General features: G+C 43.1%; 1 protein-coding gene across 1 annotated transcript in view; it reads left to right on the forward strand.

Annotated features, from left to right (window-relative positions):
• slc24a3 (solute carrier family 24 member 3) overlaps positions 1–21466 on the forward strand; it is a gene marked incomplete at its 3' end in the record, with an annotated part of 70153 nt that overhangs the window by 41969 nt on the left and 6718 nt on the right. Inside the window, exons 3-10 of the mRNA XM_084561464.1 lie at positions 15371–15447; positions 18155–18229; positions 18372–18456; positions 18682–18785; positions 20087–20161; positions 20682–20707; positions 20809–20862; positions 21236–21363. Coding sequence (XP_084417590.1) covers positions 15371–15447; positions 18155–18229; positions 18372–18456; positions 18682–18785; positions 20087–20161; positions 20682–20707; positions 20809–20862; positions 21236–21363 — 624 coding nt within the window. The remainder of the gene's footprint in view (positions 1–15370; positions 15448–18154; positions 18230–18371; positions 18457–18681; positions 18786–20086; positions 20162–20681; positions 20708–20808; positions 20863–21235; positions 21364–21466) is intronic.

Raw genomic sequence — 21466 nt, forward strand, 5'->3', positions numbered from 1 at the left:
AGAAGAGTGATAAGGTGTATAAGCGTGTGAAAATCTCTCTATAAATACCAGACCATGGTCATTTCCCTTTTTTGCGGATGTTGTGACGATGTTGCAGGGTCCTAGGAGACTTTCTTTTGTTCCTCTCTTGGCGTGAATTTCCTGGGGGCAGCTAATGATTTGAAATCTATGGTACGTGAATATGATTTTCCTCACAGTGAATTATTTATTTAATTTAATGATCTTTTTTAAATCTTTTTTTTTCCCCCTACAAAGATCTTAGAGAACTCTTTAGAGCTCGGCACACGGCAGCAAAGAGCACAGCTTAACACAGACGTCTGCATTTTAAAGACAGATTCCACTTGTCACGCAGGATCAAGGAGGTTCAAATTATGAGCATCCAGTCTGGATCCCTGGTTCTGATTTCCTGGATATTTAGCCGTGATAAATGCATTTAGTTTTTCCACTAATCAGTTTTTGTATAAACATGTGTCTTGCAGAAATTGATGCATAGACATCAGCTCAGCATCAACTAGTATGTGTCTCAAACCTCGTCCAGAGGCGGCTTGAGACACACCCGTTGGATTTCTATCCTTCTTCAACGTCTTTACCAAAACCTGAGCAAGTTAGTGATAAACCCAACCTGTTACCTGACAGCTGAAATCACAGGGAGGGATGCAGCTGTCACTTCAGCCACATTTAAATCTTCTTACATGCAGTGATATAAAACTGCCTCATTCTTATTTTCCTGATTTCTCTGCCTCTTGTACTTTCTGAAATCCCGCTGAGCAGCTCAAATAAAACCTTCAGGACAGCTTGCTCCTCCCTTGCCACTGACAACACACCGTATCTCGAGTCTGTCGGGATAAATTATGAAAGAGCTTTTCTCTTCACGTTATGTCCAAATGTTTTTTTTTTTTTTATGCTCTGAATCTGCAAACGGCAAGAACATTCCTGTCGTCACGGTGCAGCGGCGCAGATACCATCAGTAGGGGCCAGATATCCAGGATTAGGTCATTATATACCTAAAACCCACCGCTTTCCACAAACATACCTGCATAGGTCTGTGCTTGCTGCGCTTGGTGACAGTCTCATCATCCTCAAACACTTTGTTCTCACTTTAACCCTCACAGTTCACAGATTATCACACCGTAGGTCTGACATAAACCAAAACCACGTCACTGTAGCGCCAAATTGTCTTCCTCTTCTTAGTATATAGTCGTGGAGAGAGTGACAGTCAGGGAGGGTATGATTGCAGAAAAAGGTGGGTTTTGAGATGAGATTTGAAAATAGCCAATGTCTCAATGTTACGGATGATGGGTGGAAAGGAATTCCAGAAGTGGGAGGCGGAACGGCTGAAGGCTCTGGACCCCATGGTGGTCATGCGGGCAGGAGGGATGGTGAGGCTGATGGATGATGATGATCTAAGAGTCCGGCTGGGTGTGTTGATGTGGAGATGTTCTTAGAGGAAAGGTAGAGCTGGGTGTCGTCTGCATAGCAGTGAAAGTGAATATTGTATTTATGGAATATGTGACCAAGGGGGAGGAGGTAAATGATGAAGAGGACTGGGCCGAGGACAGAACCTTGTGGTACACCAGAGGAGATGGGAGATGGCTGGGATGCAAAAGTTTTTAATTGAATGAACTGAGTTCGGCCAGTGTGCACACGTGATCTAAGAGAATAAGAAAGAAAAAAAAGCCTTAATGAATCTTCAGGGGAGCATATTTTAGTTTATTTAAGATTGAACTGGGACTCGGATCGGCCGAAACTCAATACTAAAAGATCGGTATCGGATCGGCGGTCAAAAAAAACTTGAGGACATCAGGACATCCCTAGTAGTGACTGTCATCCTGCTCTTCTTCACAATTTCTTAATCTGCTTCCATGCATCGAAAGTGTCCTGCTGCAAGAGAACCGTTTCCTGCAGAATTCTCATGAAATGAAAACCTCGAATTGTCTTGCAGCAAAGTGGGCAGAGAAAAAAAAAACATGTGCATGCACATATAGTACAGACTCATTCTGAGTCTGGAGAGTTGATGCGATGACGTGATGTGCAGCGGAGAGAGTGGACGTAAAGCAGGATCATGTCAGATGGGAGAATAAAAGGAACATTAAAGTAACATGGCCGTGTGTGAGGGACGGGATTAATATCAGAGCCATCTGTTTATGTACACACAGATGTCATATATATGATAGCTGCAGAGGATAATAAGTGGAATCTGAGAACACGCCATGCACAGAGATAATATGCGTTGTCGTCGATGTTTTTTTTTTTTTTTTTTTGCAGGGTGGGAGCTTTATGGAGCTCTGTGCATGGTAATGATATAAAGAGGATGGTGTAGTCCATGTCAGGAGGGCGCATGCTTAAGAGAGGGCACGTAATCTTCTTGTTTGTCAGAAGGAGGATTGTGCCATTGATTTCAAGGTATTAACTCGTAAGCGGAGCCTGGAAGGGACTGTGCAGCGCGTCGCAGCAGCTGGAAGTGCAGCGTATCGCACAGTTTGGTGACGACAGCGTTTGTGGGCTCAGTGGTGCAGCTCACCGCCCTCTAGATGAGGGCTGCTGGTGTTAAAGGGTAACAACATGGACTCCTTTATGTTTCTGACCAGGCTGCAAAAAAAGTATTCTGAAATGTGCACATTGCTCTCAGCACCTTCTTCCTGATTCTATTAATTATCACTTCTCTGTCTTGTAATTACACAGACACATAATCATGGAGCCTCTTTCTCTTAATTAGGAGGTGTATTAATTACTATGACACTACTACTATGACTATGATTGTAGTAATTAGTTAAAAACTTATTTTGTTTTTATGATAAATCCTCAAGAAGATGCTGAGGAAGAACACTTAGGGGTTGTGTCTGCATGCAGCTCTTTTTACACTCACAGCATCTATATTCTATGCAAGTCCTATGAAAAAACACAAACATACACCGACCAGCCACAACATTATGACCACTGACAGGAGAGGTAAAAACCATTAACCGTACTGGGAAACTTCTGGACCTGGCATTCATTGGTGTGGATGTTACTTAGACATGTAGCACCCACCTAGACCAGACCAGGCACCCCCACCCCATAGCAATGACACTCCTTGATGGCAGCAGCCATCCCCAGCAGGATGCAGCCTGACACAGACACACACACAAAAACACTTTAGGAACAACTAAAAACAAAAACATGAAGAACAGCACAAGGTGACCTGGCCTCCAAATTCACATGTCCTTTCTTTGATGAGTCACAACTGTTTTGGAGTGATCAAATCCCTCACGCCTTCAACCTCCTTCATGAACTGCTTTGTAATAACCCCTATATTCATTCCCCAGTCCATCTACACTCAGTAGACATATTTGCATTCTTGTTTAACTATTTACTGTTTTAAAATGCTGCTATTTTTTCTTCGCTGTACCAACTATATGTGTGTGCTTTTATTGTACATATTGTATTTTATTGTGCATAGCTCCTATACTTTTTAATCTTTATACTTCCAAAATTTTCTATTTATATTGCTCCTGAACCAAAGAGCTGCCAAACTGTATTTAGTTGTTTTTCACCGGACAATGACAATAAAAATTCTCATTCTTCATATTCTCTCACAAGAGAAACCTACACAATATTAGGAAGGTGGTCGTAATGTTATGCCTGATCGGTGTGTATGTAGGCAGGTTTTTGTCCGCAACGGCATCGCTGTGTCACTCGTTGCAGAGTTAATAATTCCCAGGGTTAATGCACTGCTACCACGGAGCTCCATCTCAGCAGCGCTCTACAGCTGAGGCCCCACCACCCCCATCACCCCCCTCCTTGCTGCTGCTTCTCACAGAACAGGAGACAGGACCTGGACACGCATGAGTGTGTGTGTGTGTGTGTGTGAAAGGTTGGGAGTGATGCAGAAGAAGAGAGGCAGCTAGAAGAGACACAACAAACGTGATGTCAACAGACACGACAAACGGTGGAGACTGTGAGAACGATTCAGTGCGTTTACTGATGTGATGAACGCTACAAAAAGCATGGGTGTGTTCACTGCGTAGTTAAGAACGGACCAACACACAGTTAGAGAGGAAGAAGGAGGCAAAGTGGATTTTAGAAAACTGGATGTGGCTGTAACTAGGGATGTACCGATCGGTACTGGGGCCGATTCAGGCGTTATTGAAATGATCAGATCATAGTTATTTATTTTAGATCTGCCATAAACCAAAACCACGGTTTGTCATCTAGGGATGTCCCCAGTTCTCTAATTTCACAGTACGTGTTTGTTTTGTATATACAGTCCTTATAATTACCTTCCTTTAGCCCCAATACAGTTTCTGCAGTCTCATCATTTTCCCCTCACCTGCCACCTTCATCAGAGTTTCTCAGGTTCATTCTGCAGCGACAAGGAAAAAACATGAAGACGATCGTCGTCTTCCTCGTTTCCTCTGACTGCCTCAGAACCTTTTTGTCCTTTTACAAGCATTCCACCTCCTCAAATGTGTTTGTAATTAAGCAGCAGGCTCACGGTCACGTGCTGGCAGAGCTGCAGATTACACAGGCGCTGTGTAAAGTAAATGAGAACACCTCAGTCTCTGCATCGTTTGGTGTTTTTTGTTTTTTTTTAAGTTGTGCTTTTGAAACCAGAAATGAAAACTGGAAAAGGTACCGTTGTTTGATATTCATTTTTAAATCCCAATCCAGAGACAAAAATAGAAAAAGGAAACCTCTCTTTTATTCTGTAGTCTGAAACAAAAAAGAGAAAGTTAATATTAGACTTCATTTTCTTTCTACTAATGTGATTTTACAAAAATAAAAGTAAAAAAAAAAGCAGCTGTATATTTCTTCAATGAAACAGAAAGTAGTCTACATCTGGAACACAGGTCTCTCTGGTCCAGGAAGTAGTTTCCGTGGTGACCACCGGTCCAGGTCTCTCTGGTCCAGGAAGTAGTTTCTGTGGTGACCACTGGTCCAGGTCTCTCTGGTCCGGAAAGTAGTCTTCGTGGTGACCACTGGTCCAGGTCTCTCTGGTCCGGAAAGTAGTCTTCGTGGTGACCACTGGTCCAGGAAGTAGCCTCCATGGTGACCACTGGTCCAGGTCTCTCTGGTCTAGGAAGTAGTCTCCGTGGTGACCACTGGTCCAGGAAGTAGCCTCCGTGGTGACCACTGGTCCAGGTCTCTCTGGTTCAGAAAGTAGTCTCCATGGTGACCACTGGTCCAGGTCTCTCTGCTCCAGGAAGTAGTCTCTGTGGTGACCACTGGTCCAGGTCTCTCTGTTCTGGGAAGTAGTCTCCGTGGTGACCACTGGTCCAGGTCTCTCTGGTCCAGGAAGTAGTCTCGATGGTGACCACTGGTCCAGGTCTCTCTGTTCTGGGAAGTAGTCTCTGTGGTGACCACTGGTCCAGGTCTCTCTGTTCTGGGAAGTAGTCTCTGTGGTGACCACTGGTCCAGGTCTCTCTGTTCTGGGAAGTAGTCTCCGTGGTGACCACTGGTCCAGGTCTCTCTGGTCCAGGAAGTAGTCTCGATGGTGACCACTGGTCCAGGAAGTAGTCTCTGTGGTGACACTGGTCCAGATCTCTCTGGTCCAGGAAGTAGTCTCTGTGGTGACCACTGGTCCAGGTCTCTCTGGTCCAGGTCTCTGAAGCCTGATACTGATCCAATCCGATCATCTAAAAAAACGCAGATGGGGACATCCCTAGAGTTAATATTGTCGGTCCACTCCTGTTTGTTGTTCAGGTGAACACCCAGGTACTTGTAAGAGTTCATCCATGTCAGCGTCCGTTGCCTGGATATTCACTAGTGAGGCGGGAGAGTGTTTTCACCTTTGGACGTTCACATTGATCTGGAGGCGGTTCTGCTGGCATCAATCCTCAAAGCCATGGGTGAGCTCTCTGTCCTCGCTTTCATCCTCATCCTGTGATGAGCCTGACAGCAGCAGAGTTGTCAGAGAACCTTTGTCGTTGGCAGTGGGCTGGGTGGTGGGTTAAGTCTACAGTGTTCAGGGTGACAGTCCTTGTCCTCACATACTGTGGTCGATTGGCCTACGTAGTCTAATATCTAAGCTGTGGGCCATGAAAAAGAAAAATGTCTTTTTTTTTTTTTTTTCTTTTTTCTTTTACAGGCATGTGTGTGTTTTCATACCCGTTTCCGAAACGAAAATCCAAATGCCAAAAGACACACGGAGCACGGATGTATTGATTTTTCTATCTTGTATAATTTGAGTCCCAGGTCAGCACAGGTCATAATCTGATTTCTTGCTGCCCACGTTTGCTGCCACACTGATTAAATGCCAGTATTACCATGTAACCTTTAGCTGGTAAGCAGCACATACACTCAAACAACCTGGTGTTCGGTGTGGAGTTTTTTTTTTCCTTCTGCAACCAAAAGGAGCTCTTACTGTCGTTCATCTCCCGCAGATGTCGTCATACTGTACCTGCTCCCATACGTAGGTACTTTCACACCTCCCCACCCACTTTCCAAGTTTTTTCTTCTTTCTAATGTTCACATACTTTACATGTAGGGCGCTTAAATAAGTTAAATTAAAAAAGACCCAGTGCCCATAGAGCGAGTGAGGGGACCCGACCAGAGCTTGTTAAAAGCTTGTGTTGTGTAAAAGTGAATCTAAAGAACACTATGACTTTTGTAAGTTGCTTGCACAAGTAACACACAGACGACATAACATTAACTTCAGTCATACTTTCTATAACTGGTACCTGTTTCTGCATTTCAGAACTGTGGCAAAAATTTGATCTAAACAAATCTGATTTGGTTCGCACAGGGATATAAAAAATCAAATAAGCAATTTCAAGATGGGATTTAGAGTTAATGAAATGCTGTCAATCCCCATACTCAGCACAGCTGCGGTGTCCAAAACTATTAAACTGTATAATAAGCTGTGACTGAAAGTGAAATCATTTCATCTAAAAGGTAATGCACAACTTTATTTTACTCTGTTAAATTAAAGTTCCATGTCCTGTTCACACCTTGCATTAACAGCCGTCCTGGAAAATCCAAGTACAGGTGTGAACACACCTAGGACGCATTGATATCGTGTTTAAAAGATCTGATCGCTGACCACATTTGGAGGTAGGTCTGTGGCCATGCTCAGACCGTGTTTTAAGATCCAATCTGGGCTATCTGATCGCAAGTGATCAGCTTTAGGTACGTGTGTTCACACCTGCCATTCACATGTGTCTCAGTTTCACGCTCTCTATGCAAATAAACATCAACATCATCTGGGGAGCAGTCGAATATTACACCAGCAGCTGTCTCTAATGGATCTCTACCGTAGTTTCAGAACCAAGAACAGCGCTGTTTTATGTGTGTGCGTCATGACTTAAGTTAAACACGTTATTATTTATTGTTTTCCAGCCTGACGTTAGTTAGTCCTGCACAAAACTCAGATTACAACTCCAACCCTGGAAGTTTCCATACGCAGCGTTAATCTCTGGATCTCTCAAATGCTCAGACCTCGATGTGTTCGGGGGGTGTTAACACCTGTCTTTTACGCTGGTCTCTTACAATATCGGATTGACCTGATCGGATCTTAATGCGAGGTCTGCACAGGCCCTGTTGCTCAAGCTTGAGCAGCCAGTGTGAGCCCGGTATGCCACCCCCCTCCTCTCTGAGCCACCTCTGGTGCTAATTGAGGCCTGAAGCTGCAGACACTCAGGAGGAGCAGTTTATAGAGGAGCAGAGAGGATGACGGCTCAACCTGAATCAGATCGTTCACCTTCCTGATCTGCTCTTCCTCACATCCTTACCCACCTCTTCTCTTTGCTTTTCTTTTATTTCTTGTTTACCGCTTCCTTTTAATCCCTGTAGATTCTTCTTTTGCTGCCTCTCCCCTGCAGACGTTGTGAAGAGATGTTTATTTGTATTTATCCAACGCTAATGTTAGCGGGCAACTTACAGGAAAACTTTGTAAATAGCGTCGACCTCTCTTCGTGCCTCCCCCTCGTTTTCTCTAATTTCTACACTTTTTTTCCCCCGCTGACGAATGTCCGATGTGTTAGGTAATACCACCCACTTACTTGTAAGCACTTGTGGCAGAAAATAAATGCAACCACATGCTGCAGTTCGTGTATATGTGTGCAGTTGCATGCTTCCTTGTGCACTAAACTGTTAACGACAAGCAGGAGTAAGGCCACGGGGTCGAACATTTTAAGCTTACATCATATTTCTTCCTCTGACCCGCTGCTGTGTACGTGCACATGGTGTGCCGGCCGTGTGCGTCTTAAGCTGCTGAGTTCAGAGAATAAATGTTTGGACTGAACACTGTTATTTATTTTATTCTTTATTCTATTCTAAACAGTTCTTTGGACGGACATCATTTAGAAAAACCTCACAGTAATCCAAGGATGTTGTGAAAAGAGCCCGAGATGTGCTGAGATTACTGATTAACGACCGATCGGCGTTACGTATGCTCGAGTTTACACCTGCTGACGTAGTCGTTGGAACAGATGTGGCAGAGGATGAATGAAAAAGGGGCCCACGGAAACCGCTTCAGGAGGGGATCTGGATTTTTGCACCACGCCATTCTGTCTTCAGATTACAAAAAAAAGTTCTTTTCATTTGCCAGACTTTGATTTCATAATGTTATTACCACTGATCCGATACCAATCTTTTAAAATTAAGTATCAGCCGATCTGAGCCCTGATCCAATCTTAAATAAACAAAAATGTCCTCCCCTGTAGCTTCCTAAAGTCTGTCCTTGTCTTCTCCTAGAGTCGACTGGATTCAGTCCAATAAATCTTTCTGTCAAAGTTAATGTAGTGTGGAGAGGGTAGCTGGTACCTTGTGTTCTCTACTCCAGAAATGTTCTGGTCATCCAACGCTGACATGAACTCCCTAACCCTCTCCGGAAGACTTTTCTCCTTGATGCTGTCTCCAGGAAACTTTTAAACGTTCAGTGTTTGTTGTTGTTTGGCTGTAGCCTTTGACTTAGTGGACTCCATGGATTCTGTTTAGATGATCAACTACTACCACCTCACCAAACATCCACATTGCATAGTTTGAAGACATGTTTAGTCAGGTCATTTTGATTCCTCTTCTTCTTCGTTTTCTTTGTGGCAGCTTTGATGCTAGCCAACCGCCATAAAAACAGAAGAAGATGCTACTGGGACGTCGTTCTGGTTTATGGCAGACCTAAAATAAACAACTACCAAAGGTCAGGATTTGGCTACCTAACCCTCTCTGGAAGACTTTTCTCCTTGACGCTGTCTCCAGGAAACTTTTCTCTTCTTTTAAAGTAATTATTTTGATTTTATTTTTGGTAGCAAATCAAGTTGATAGTATTGAAAGTCAATTTCCTACTACCACCTCAAACAAACATTCATTCCTAGTGGCTGATGGAGTACGGTATGTCCCCAGTGATAAAGCTGGGTCGTGACATACAGTATCTTCTTAAAGAAGACAGTTGCAGGCTGTTGTATTGATTATGACCCAGCACTGCTTATAAAGTATCACCTACTGACATCTACTATGTTCAGGTCAACCTCATGCTCAAGTCATTTTTGGTGCAATACTTTTTTTTTCAAGTGAAATCTTCCAGTTTTTCTACCAAACAGTAGTTATCATTATTAGTAGTACTTGATCCATTCTGTAAATATTTTTTGTTGGCTTCTGTAACAGCTAAATATCCTTAATGGGGATCAGTAAAGTCTTTATTTTAACTTTAGGTTGGTCTGTTCTCCGTGAACCTTCGCCAATATATTTAAAGTGTAAATAAGTCTAAATAGAAGCCATAATTTAAACTCTAACTTACAGTTTCATGATGCAAATACAAGGCAGACTTTACACATGGCAGCAGGGCTGTAGTACTGTGTGTCGACACACTGCAAACATGTATGTGTGTGTGTATATGTGTGTGTATTTGTCCAACACGGCAGATGCTACAGGATGCTTTGTCATAGATGGAGGAAAAGCCATCTGTCATCTGCATAAAGCAGTGTCTTTTCTACGGCTCTTAAAACACAGCGGCCTCCTCACATGCCTTTAATATGATGTATAGGATTTGTAGGATTCTCCCTCTCTTGTCTGTGACTCACTCTCTCTCTCTCTCTCTCTCTCTCTCTCTCTCTCTCTCTCTCTCTCTCTCTCTCTCTCTCTCTCCAGCCTCTATTGTAGCCGCAAAGCTCTTATGTAAGGCTCACGGTGTTACGTAAGTGTTGGGGGTGGCGGTGGTGTGGGTTGAGGTTGGGTCAACTCTTGTTTCTCTGCCCCTGGAGTGACGATCCGTACGTCTCTGCTCAGGTCAATCCACGCTCATCTAATGCAACTCTGGGATTTTACAGTTGACCTGTGTGTGTGACTAAAGCTGTGCCTCTCAGAATTAACCACAACTCCGGCAGAGATTGACTGTATTGGGCCTGAATATGGGATGACCAGATTATAAGACACCAGTTTCCAACATCTGGTTTTTGGTGATTGGAAATGCTTTGACGCCGGTTGCTGTGAACTCATTTTAAGTGCGGCCGCTGTAATTGGACTGGAAACTACTCGCTAGCCTAGCAATCATGAAGCTACAAACAACCCCTCAATCAGCACGGTCTTTGGACACTGCCTCTGTCCTCTCTGAGTCCTGAGAGTAAAGTACTTCCCCACAGCATGTTTAGCCGTATGATTTTGCCATCTCCTCTTCTTCAACTTTCGGCAGCTTTGACACTAGCCAATGCAGAGGAAGAAGACGCTTTGATGGTTTAACTGTAAGCCCGATATGCATTCGATCGTTTCACAAATGCCTGGAAGGACCTCGATACTGATTGGGAGAGCCCTAATTTGAAGTTTGCACAGTTTTTCCATGTACTTAGAGAGTTCCAGCATCTCGGAGACCTCAACACTGTTTTTTTCCCCTGTGGATTTCATTTGTCTTAGTGTCATCAGTCTCTTCATGTAATCCAGACTGACTCCATGATGTTGAGATAATGGAGTCAGACCATCTGTTGCTATACAACTCTGACTTCAAGTCTGGGCTTGTGCTGCTGCAGAATGAATGTTGGACAATCACACACCTCCATCATGGTGTTGGGTTGTGGATAAGAATCTTAAAATTGCCTAAATCTTGAGCACAGTCTTGTGCACGTGCATTGTATTTGAATTTTTAGTATGAGGGTACCAAACCATGCACAGCTCTGTAAACTGGAAGCCAAACTGATGGATGCATGGATAAGACAATCAGAAGAGGAAGTACGGAGGGTGACAGCAAAGAGCAAAGAGGAGAAAATGTCCTGCAGCCTTTTATACATTTGTCATAACATATTTTCAAAAACAACAGCTTTATGATGAATCCAAATAATTTGCTGGGCCTCTTCTAAATGTCTACCTGAGTCTGCTCAAGGCTTGACTCCTCAAACAGACTAATAACAGTCTCTCCATCCCTTCGTACATTCTGCTCCCATCATCCCATATTGTATAAAGCCCCTGAGAGAGGCTGCAGGCTGCACTTAACCCTACAAAACACCACCTAACTCAGATTATACATTTCCTGAAACGGGTTTTAAGGCAACAGCTACTGTAAATCATAACTGATTTCCTCGTTTTTTTTCTACATCTGGAGATTATGCAATGCTTTTGTTCCCCTCACGTCATTCTTTTTTTTTTTTTTTTTTTTTGTTTCCTCAGATGATCTTTAACAAGATTAGTGCAGGATGAGAAGCTGACATCAGGACAGTGCTGATGTCAGGCTAGTCCAGCCACGTGTAGATTGTTTAATCCTAAACCATGATGGATGCTCATATAGGACTGATTGTTTTGCATTAAAGCACTCAACAGAAGCTTTTATCCAGAGAGACAGACTGCTACAATAGCATAAATCCTATGTAACGCAATTAATGCCCACATGACATCCAAGTACGGTCATATATAGTGAACCTCTGGAATATTATCTCTCAGATCAGAAATTGTCTTATCACAAGTTTGACAAGCTAGCTGTTCTTGTCAGGGTTTGACACCCGGTATAAAACAATAATTAATAATGAATCCTTTATTGATCGCTCATGGGGGAATTCTTTCTCTGACCACATTTGGAGGCGGTCTGGGTCTCATTTGTCCTCATTTCTTTGGTGGTATGAACACACAATTCATCTTGGGTGACACTAAAGACCTCCTGATCCACAGGGGTGCTCCTGTGTAAACAGTGCTTTGCCTCATTCATTCAGAAAAAAAGCACACAACCGCTACTATAAATGATCACCGGAAAAGGAAAAAACACCATAAGTGATGTTTATTCATTAGCAATGAGAGGCTTTTAAAATATTCTGTCCTTGTAGCTGTTAACTGACTAAAGAATAAATAAATCTAATCAAGAATTAACTAATGAAAGTATTTAATATGAGTACACGAGTTTGATTCTGTCATTAAATAACGTATCAGCGTGTGGTTAATAGCTGAAGAGATCATGTTGATGTATGAGGAGTCATGTTGGTTCAGTTTCATATTTCTTTAATAGTCAAAGTTGATGTCTTTATTTAACCTTATTACCAGAGATTAATGTTGCATATGGAAGCTTCCAGGGTTGGAGTTATAATCTGAGTCAGTTCTAACTAACGTCAGGGTGGAGATCAATAAATAATTACTTAATAATAATAACAAGTGAAGCCAAAGTCGTGATACACACACATATAAAACAGTGCCGTTCTTGGTTCCGAAACAACGGTAGCGATCTATTAGAGACAGCCGCTGTTAAAACTATTCTACATCACCATAGATGATGTCTGTGTTTATTTGCATATAGAGAAACTAAGATCAGATCTGGAGAGTTGGCTGGAGACACTTGTTGATGCCAGGTGTGAACACATGTACCCAGATTGCCCAAATCGGATCTTAGTGCAAGGTCTGTAAACATCTCAAGGGAGCTGAAAAACATTTTGGAACATTTTATTTTGAAGTGGTCATTTATGTTAAACTAAAAGAAATAAAAATGTACCCCTGTAGTAAAATTAAGAAGTTTTGGCTTCTTGTAGTGTGTGGTCCTTTAGACAGATTCAGTCTGAGATTATTACAGACCACACTCTTTTACTGGCAGCACTGGACTTGAAGTCGTGTCCATCCACATGTGTTAGAGTAGTAGCTATTTCATGGTGTGTTGCCCATTCTTCCCTCTGGAAGTGTCTTGGTGGCAGTGTATCGGTGCCAGGCTGAAGGGACAAGAGGAAAGAGGAGGGACACACAAACACACATCTCTGGTAGAAATAGAGCTGGCCCGTGTCCACGCTTGCACCGGCCAGGTTCAGCGAGCCTCTAATCTGTGAATTGAAAACCCAAAGACTCCAAAAAGAAGCAGTCACGCCAGCGGGCTGAGGCAAGTCTTTGTTGTCATGTGGAGCTGCCTAAAGCGGCGTCCCGACAGGATCTATAGAGGCCTGGATGTGTGTATGAATATGCGTCCAATATGCATTAGACGAACTTAATTGTTTTCTTCTCTGCTTGTTCTCAGAGCGCTGTTGTCTGCGGGTATTTGTGTTGCAGTTCTCTTGGCACAGGCTGTCCAGGCTGTGACGGTTCAGTGGGAAACAGATTCCACTGCTGGAAATGACCCAGGAATGAAACTAAAGCTGTTTTCTGACAGACTTTCTTTTTACCAACAAGAGTTGATCAACTTTTCTGACCCTTGATTTGACATTTAAAGGATAATCTGATGCTCTTATGAAGCTACCAGCTGGATTTAAGGCAGCCTGAACAATTGAAGGAAGATGCTTAAATCTCAGATATTTATTTTCTGGTGGGGGGGGGGGGTGAGGTTTAGCTGGTACCTTGTGTTCTCTACTCCAGAAATGTTCTGGTCATCCAACGCTGCCATAAACTCCCTAACCCTCTCTGGAAGATGTTTCTCCTTTTTTTTGGTTCTTTGGTTTCTCCTTTGTTTTTTTGGCTTTACTTTTTGGTTGCACATCAAGTTGGTAGTATTGAAAGACAATCTCCTACTACCACCTCGCCCAATGATCATTCCTAGTTTGGTATGTCCCCAGTGATAAAGGCCATGTCATGACATATGTTCTTAAAGAAGACAGTTGCAAGCTGTTGTATTGGTTATTGGAAGACTTTTCTCCTTGATGCTGTCTCCAGGAAACTTTTAAAGGTTCAGTGTTTGTTGTTGTTTGGCTGTAGCCTTTGACTTAGTGGACTCCATGGATTCTGTTTAGATGATCAACTACTACCACCTCACCAAACATCCACATTGCATAGTTTGAAGACATGTTTAGTCAGGTCATTTTGATTCCTCTTCTTCGTTTTCTTTCTGGCAGCGTTGATGCTAGCCAACCGCCATAAAAACAGAAGAAGAAGAAGATGCTACAGGGACGTGGTTTTGGTTTATGGCGGACCTAAAATAAACAACTACAAAAGATCGGGTTTGGCTGAAGCCCAATACCGATCCAATCAAACGCCATGAAAATACACGTGCCTAGTGTGTTATGATAATCAGCTGTCCACTGGTGACAAATAAATGACTCACTACACCTTTGACCATAACAGATACTGATACTGAATAAGTCTCAAATGTCTTTTCAGTTTTCCTCTCTCTCTCCCTCTTCCTCTCTCTCTCCCCCGTGCTGCTGTCAGTTCCTATGAGCTGAACCAACCTGTGTTGCGTTCAGGGCCACACCGGGGCAGGCTGAAGCCCAAGCCGCCTGACTCACGAGCTCTCGGCTGTTGAGAGGGAGAATGTCACTGCACATTGGGTAGCCTTAACGTTACGCAAGCGCACGATGCACACGGCAAACAAACACACACGGGTGAAAGTGCACACACACATAGTCACAACATACACACACACCGAGCAAGCCGACCAAATCCAGTGTACGCACACACAGTCACAGGGGCCGAGGCTATTTTTAGCGTGGCCACTCATATACAGACTCAACAGGAAATGCACATGATGGCTGTGAATGAAGATGCGACATATATTTAGCGTGCTCCGATTAGCCTTCAGACAGGGATGCATTCACACTACCACCTCTGACCGGTGGAGGACAGAGCATGTGCAACGCGCCGGATTCAAACCCCAGTTTCTTTTTCATGCACCCAGAACGATCTTCGCATTTCAAGTGAGCCATTAGCGGTGGAGGCATCAGGGCTGGTCTGATTCTGAACGAGACAGGTCTCATTTATAGGTCATTATGCTGTTACGCTACTGGTCCAGCCTCTTGAGATCAAATTGGGCTGAATGTAGCCCCCGAGTTTAGACAAATAAAAGCTGACTGATCCATCACCGGCATTTAGAGACCAGGCAGAACCCACTCTGAAACAGCAAATTAAGAGAACCTTGTACTTCTGTCCCCTAATGGATTCAAAATTCAGTCATCCCTTTGACTTGTACTTGTGCGCAATCATATTTATTTATCTTTTGTTGATGAGACGTTCTGTGAGTCCTTCAGGATAACTCTCTTCACGGTCTGTTTGCTTTTTTTTTTTTGTCTCTCTGCAGGAATCCATGAGTTCCCCAGGGATTACTTCACCAACCAGGAGCGTGTTGAGGGAGCGGTGGGCCTGCACGTCCTCTGCGTGAGTGTCACCTGCACCGCTGTGATAAAGCCATTGCATGTCCATAAGGGGCTCTGGTGCATAAAGATTCATAAAGACTTTTACTTGTATAATTGGTGTGGATGTTACTTAGACATGTAGCACCCACCTAGACCAGACCAGGCACGCCCACCCCATAGCAATGACACTCCTTGATGGCAGCAGCCATCCCCAGCAGCACAAGGAAGGTGGTCATAATGTTATGAGTGATCAGTGGACATCTGGAGATATATTTGCAGACTCACATACAGTAGAGATGAATCCAGGCTGCAGACAGAACGTGCTCACCTCACAGAGAGAAGTTTATAACACTGTTTAACACAGCAGTGTTCTGTATGCAAAAGATTTCATGTTTCATGTGCCGCTCTGTCCAGCAGATCTCGTTGAACTCATTAAAGCCTCAAAATTGAGCAAAATATGAATCCAAGTGACGAAGTGTCTAAATATTTACGCAAAAAATTGAGAACATAGATAAATAAACCTTATAAACCTGAATCCAGATCAATAAATTGAGAGAATAGATTAACAGAGCATGTCCACAGCCTCGGCGTCCTGTCCTCAGAGACGTCAGAAGTAAACTCAGAGGAGGGCGTCAGCAGCAACACCTGCAAAGTAAGCGCTAAACACGCCGTGTGTTGATCATTCATCATTTCGTATTTATACGCTTTGCTGACATGACGCAGCGCCCGTAGTTTACATCCAGCCGAGCCGAGGTCGGGGAGCCGTGCGCGGTTTCCCAATCTGCGGACACAGTTTATTAATCTGTCAGCGCGCATTCTTCACATAAATACTTCTTTCTGCCACATGACCCGGGGAGCCACGATGCAGCCACAGCAGATGTCTTCTCTGTTTTGTTTCAGCTGCTCTGCGTTACAATAAAATGGCAGTTTACCATGATCCCACCAACCTCCTGCATAGGGTTCTCCCTTACTTTACATTTCACATGAACATTTAAACACATACTCAAATATACATTGGTATTGGTTCAGCAGAGGTCACAGCGCCGCTATCGGCCACATACAACAAGGGAAGAGTTTTATTTTGTGCAACAAGATACAAGTTCATTGATCCAATTCCTTTTTTTATGGTGGATCTTCACGTTTCCAATTGGTTAAAAATCCATTCCTTCATTGCTCTAAGCTGTGGATGCTGCCCCATGACATTTGGTGTCTCCAAACGTCTCCTGTCTTTGTGCAGCTCCAAAGCATGTGTGTCCTGTGTACTCTCTAAGGAGTGTAGTATATTCTGTGAAGTATATTAAATTGAATTTAACGATGTCTTTGCACAGACCGAACCTGGGCCGACCGCTCCGACCTGACGTAGCCCACGTAGGTGGAAATATCAGCAATAATCAAAATGATTATTATTCACCTGTGAGCTTTTTGTCCCATTTTAAATCTTATTAAGAGATGAGTTTTTTAAATCCCTCTTTAAATCCATAATGTACATTTAGTAAATTAGAGCTGTGCTGTCCTGAAAAACTCCATGACATCAGTTCTTAATTTTTTTAATTTCCTAAATCTGCATTATCATTAAAGCCTCTCTGTTGGTGGCCACCTACAGTCTGCCTACATCAGGGCTCATTTTAGTTCAGCAACTTTGATCTCAGGTGGACCGGACCAGTAACATAACAGCACAATAACCTCTAAATGATAACAGCTTCTCTTTGTTCTTGTGCAAAGATGAACAAGCACGTTATGAAAGTGTTTACATTTAATGAACAACCTGAAATTTCTTAGTTTCTTGCCCTTTTTCCTGCACCTGCTGCAGGAGATACATACACCAGGACATCGTCAGCATAAAGAAACACAGTCAGACTTCATACGTGTAAACTGTCCAAAAAAGAGTAGGAATCTCTCTTCTCGTGAACGTTTGTTCACTTGTTTTCAGCAATGTAAAGTCAATAAATGTGCCCCGGCTCTGAGACACCGACTCTAGAGTTCAGCCTATGAATAAAGTGGATCCACTGCTGCTTTCAGCTTCTTGGTGTGAACCATAGACTGTATAAAGATGGACGGCAGAACTGCTCCTCAAAAGTGAAGCCAAAGCAAGTAGAGCTCCCCCTGGTGTCTGGCTGCAGTATAGGTCATAAGCTCCACCTCCTCCATGTTAGTGGGTGGGACTTGGGCCAAACTAAAACACTAAAATGTAAATGGCACCATCGGTTGTCATGCCAACCAAGTGGTCCTGTGGGACCATGAGAGTTGTAAAAACAATTTTTAAAAACAAGTATAATCCAACATTTCCTTGTAACTGGTGGAGGTAGAGCAGAGCGTAGTATTAATTAAACAAAGGCGTTAGTGAGTCTGAAGGAAGTGTGGGCGGGGCTTTGATACCTCGGCTCCACGTGGCTCCACTCTCGGACCGTACTGATCAGACTCTAGATCCAAACTCGCAAAATGGCGCCGCCCGTATCCCCGGGAAAATAGCATGAGTTTGGCCAGTGAAAGAAAGTGGGGATGCGTTGTCCATATTCATATACAGTCTATGGTGTGAACTCTTAGCAGGAAGGAAATTAGGGCACATTTCTCAGACGTTGTTTGACAACAAGAAAAGGTTAATGAGAATAGGTTTATTACTGCGTCTACATGGTCTATTCATTCTGCAGGTGTCTTGGTGGAGGTGGTATGTTTGTATTGTTCTTCACCTATATCAGTGTTTGTGTGTGTGTGTGTTTTGACCTCTGCAGGCGGTCTACATGTTCTACGCTCTGGCGTTGGTGTGTGATGACTACTTTGTCCCCTCCTTAGAGAAGATATGTGAGGTAAGAAACCAACTGCGGGTTATTATTGTTCTTCTACTGAGCTCACATCAACACACACTCTCTCTCTCACTAACGCTTTGTGATGGATTTCTGTGAAGATAATCTCTCTCTCTCTCTCTCTCTCCTTCTCCCCGTCCACCAGCGTCTTCACCTGAGTGAGGATGTTGCAGGGGCGACCTTTATGGCAGCAGGCAGCTCAGCGCCTGAGCTGTTCACCTCCGTCATCGGTGAGAGACACTTTTTATTTTTTGCTTCTCTGTTTTAAGCTTTCAAGGTTTTTATTGTCATTCCAAAACATGAGGAATTGAAATCATTCATAAAAGACCCCTGCCTCTGATGAAATGTATACTCGGTTTCTTAATTAAACACCACAGGTAATTAATCAATGATCAGTAAACTGTGCAGAGACAGTGCGTGTGGTAACCAGTGTTTTGTTTCTCCCCTCCCTACAGGAGTGTTCATCACTAAAGGCGACGTCGGGGTCGGCACCATAGTGGGCTCTGCCGTCTTCAACATCCTCTGCATTATAGGAGTGTGTGGGATATTCGCTGTGCAGGTACTGAACAAAACACACGTAACAGAGGCAGATTTTTTAACAAGCATTCTCACAAACACTCAGAGACCTGCGCTTGTTCACGTTAAAAACCCTCAAATGGAATCTGTGCTCCTGTTCCCTCGGGAGCATAGACTGTATAAAAAGTGGACATCATGACAGCTCCTCTAAAGTGAAGCCAAAGGAAGTGGAGCTCCCCCTGGTGGCTGGCTGCAGTATAGGTCATAAGCTCCACCCCCTCCATGTTAGTGGGTGGGACTTGGGTCAAACTAAAACATTAAAATACACGTCAAAAATGGCTTCTGTCATTTTAGGTAGTTAATATAATGCTGATTTATGTTCAAGTGTAAATATAAAAACAGGATGTGACATCATGATGATTGACGGTTGCCACTGACAACCAGCTCTGAGAAGCTGTCCCGTAGGACCATGAGAGAAGGAAAAATAAAAAATAAATATATCAATAAGTGCAGTGAATGATGCAACATCTCTTTGTAACTGGTGGAGGAAGAGTAGAGTATTAACCAATCACCAGTGAGTGTAGAGGAAGTGTGGGCGGAGCATCGATAACGTGGCTCCACTCTCAGACAGTACTGCTCAGAGTCTGGATCCAAACTAGCAAGATGGCGCCGTGTGTATATTGTGTTGAAAATATTTACTACTTATCTGAAATAAAGTTTTCTAAAATAAAATTTTCTAAAGTAAAAGAATAATATTATTATTAGATGTTACTGTATATCATCTAGAATTCATTTGGGAATAGAGGGATTGAGAGTGTATACCAGCAGTGTACTTGCAGTTAAACTGACTGACCAGTGAATAAACCTCAGTGGAGTGGTCCAGCAGTGAGCAGCTCCAGAGGCTGATACACAGCTCTACCATTGAAACCAACTGCATTTAGGAGAAAATGACTTTTAAATAATTATCCACTGCAGTGACCACTATCCTTCAGAGGGCTAGAGTCAGTTTGACCGTTGGGAGGAAGGTGCAGACGTGTCGTCCACATTTTTATTCAGTCCATGGGTGTGAGTCAGAAAATGACATTTGCCCCGCTCACTGCTGTAATCCCACGAGAAGAGAAACATACTTGAAAGATTTTTATTTATTTATTTTTTTCTCCCCTATTTAGATTACACGTTATGTAAGACCCAAACACACACACACACAAATTTAGAGCATGGTTTATCTTGGTAGTGCACGGCACTGAGTACCTTGTGGGATGTGTTACTCAACAAGGCAAAAAAAGAAAAGAAAAAGTCGTTCAGATTGTGTTACAGCGTCATCTTTCTCTCTCTTTCTCCCAGACGATACACCTCACCTGCTGGCCTCTGCTCAGAGACTCCACCTACTACACCCTGTCTATCTCTGCTCTCATCGTGGTGAGGAAACGCTTCACTTTGACATGTAACACGGAGAATGCTGAAGCCTCTGCGTTTGTTTTAGTTCAGGGGCCACATGCAGCCCAGTCTGATCTCAAGCCATATAAAGCCTATAAATAACGACAACTCAAAGTGTTTTTCTTTGTTTAGTGCAAAGAAATACATAATAAAAATAAATTTTATGAGAATTTGAAAGACAAATAAGTGCAATTTTAGCTCATTGCTGCCATCTGCTGTTTAGTTCTGGCACGACAAATTAGGAAGAGGTGCGCATTTTATTGAAGAAATTGCAGTTCATATCTTCTATGTAATTTTCTCACTTTGCAAATTCATGCTGTGGGCCAGATTGGACCCTCTGGTGGGCTGAGTTTGGCCCACGGGCCATATATTTAACACCCCTTGCTTTTCTTTTATCTGCTTTTTTTTTGCATTTAACTGTAAATTAACATGCAGAACATCTGTTTAAATGACATATAGTGTCATTAATTCGCCGATTTTGTTTTTCTCTCCCATGTTTCAGTTCATATATGATGAAAAAGTGGTCTGGTGAGTGTTTCAGATGAATGACACGACTGATGCAGATAGATGTGCACACTAATGAACATAAATGATAATAAACTGAACTGTGAACGCGCTATGTTTTCCAGGTGGGAGGCCCTCACGCTGATTCTCATGTATTTCGTCTACATTTTGATCATGAAGTGAGTAAGACTGAATCTGAAATGCACTTTTACTTCTGCTAATTCAAACTGTGAAGAGGAAAAAAATAACTTTCTAAGAACGAGCCAAGTGAACGTAATAATTCTCAAACATAAATGAATGCACCCTGCTTGGAATAATTCACAGAGACCTCCAGGATGGTAAGGGTCAAAGGGTTGGAGGTTATTCATTGACAAGATGAGGATGCCATTTCAAAGCAATCACAACATTAAAAGGAAATGCAATGTCACATCCACAGATCAGGAGTCAAACTAAGGGCTTCTGGTTTCTTCATTGAGCTTGTACTGAGTCTGATCTGTTCATAAATTCGATTATTTGAATGTATCTATGTATTTATCTGTTCGTCTGTTTCAGGATGAACTCCCACGTTGTCCGTTTTCTGGAGAGGCGAAAGAAGAGCTCGTCCAGTCTGAGGAACGGAGCAGCCAACAACGCTGAACTGGACGACGGCTGCGATGCCACGGCTGTTCTTTTAAAGAAAGGTGGGCTTTCTTTGTTAAACAGTGACTCAGCAGCTTGTTGTGAAGAAGCACCGGGCACGGGACGGATAAAGCACAAACGTTTTTTAATATTTTACACCAATTA

The sequence above is a fragment of the Chelon labrosus genome, assembly GCF_963514085.1.
Source record: "Chelon labrosus genome assembly, chromosome: 15".
NCBI lineage: Eukaryota > Metazoa > Chordata > Actinopteri > Mugiliformes > Mugilidae > Chelon > Chelon labrosus.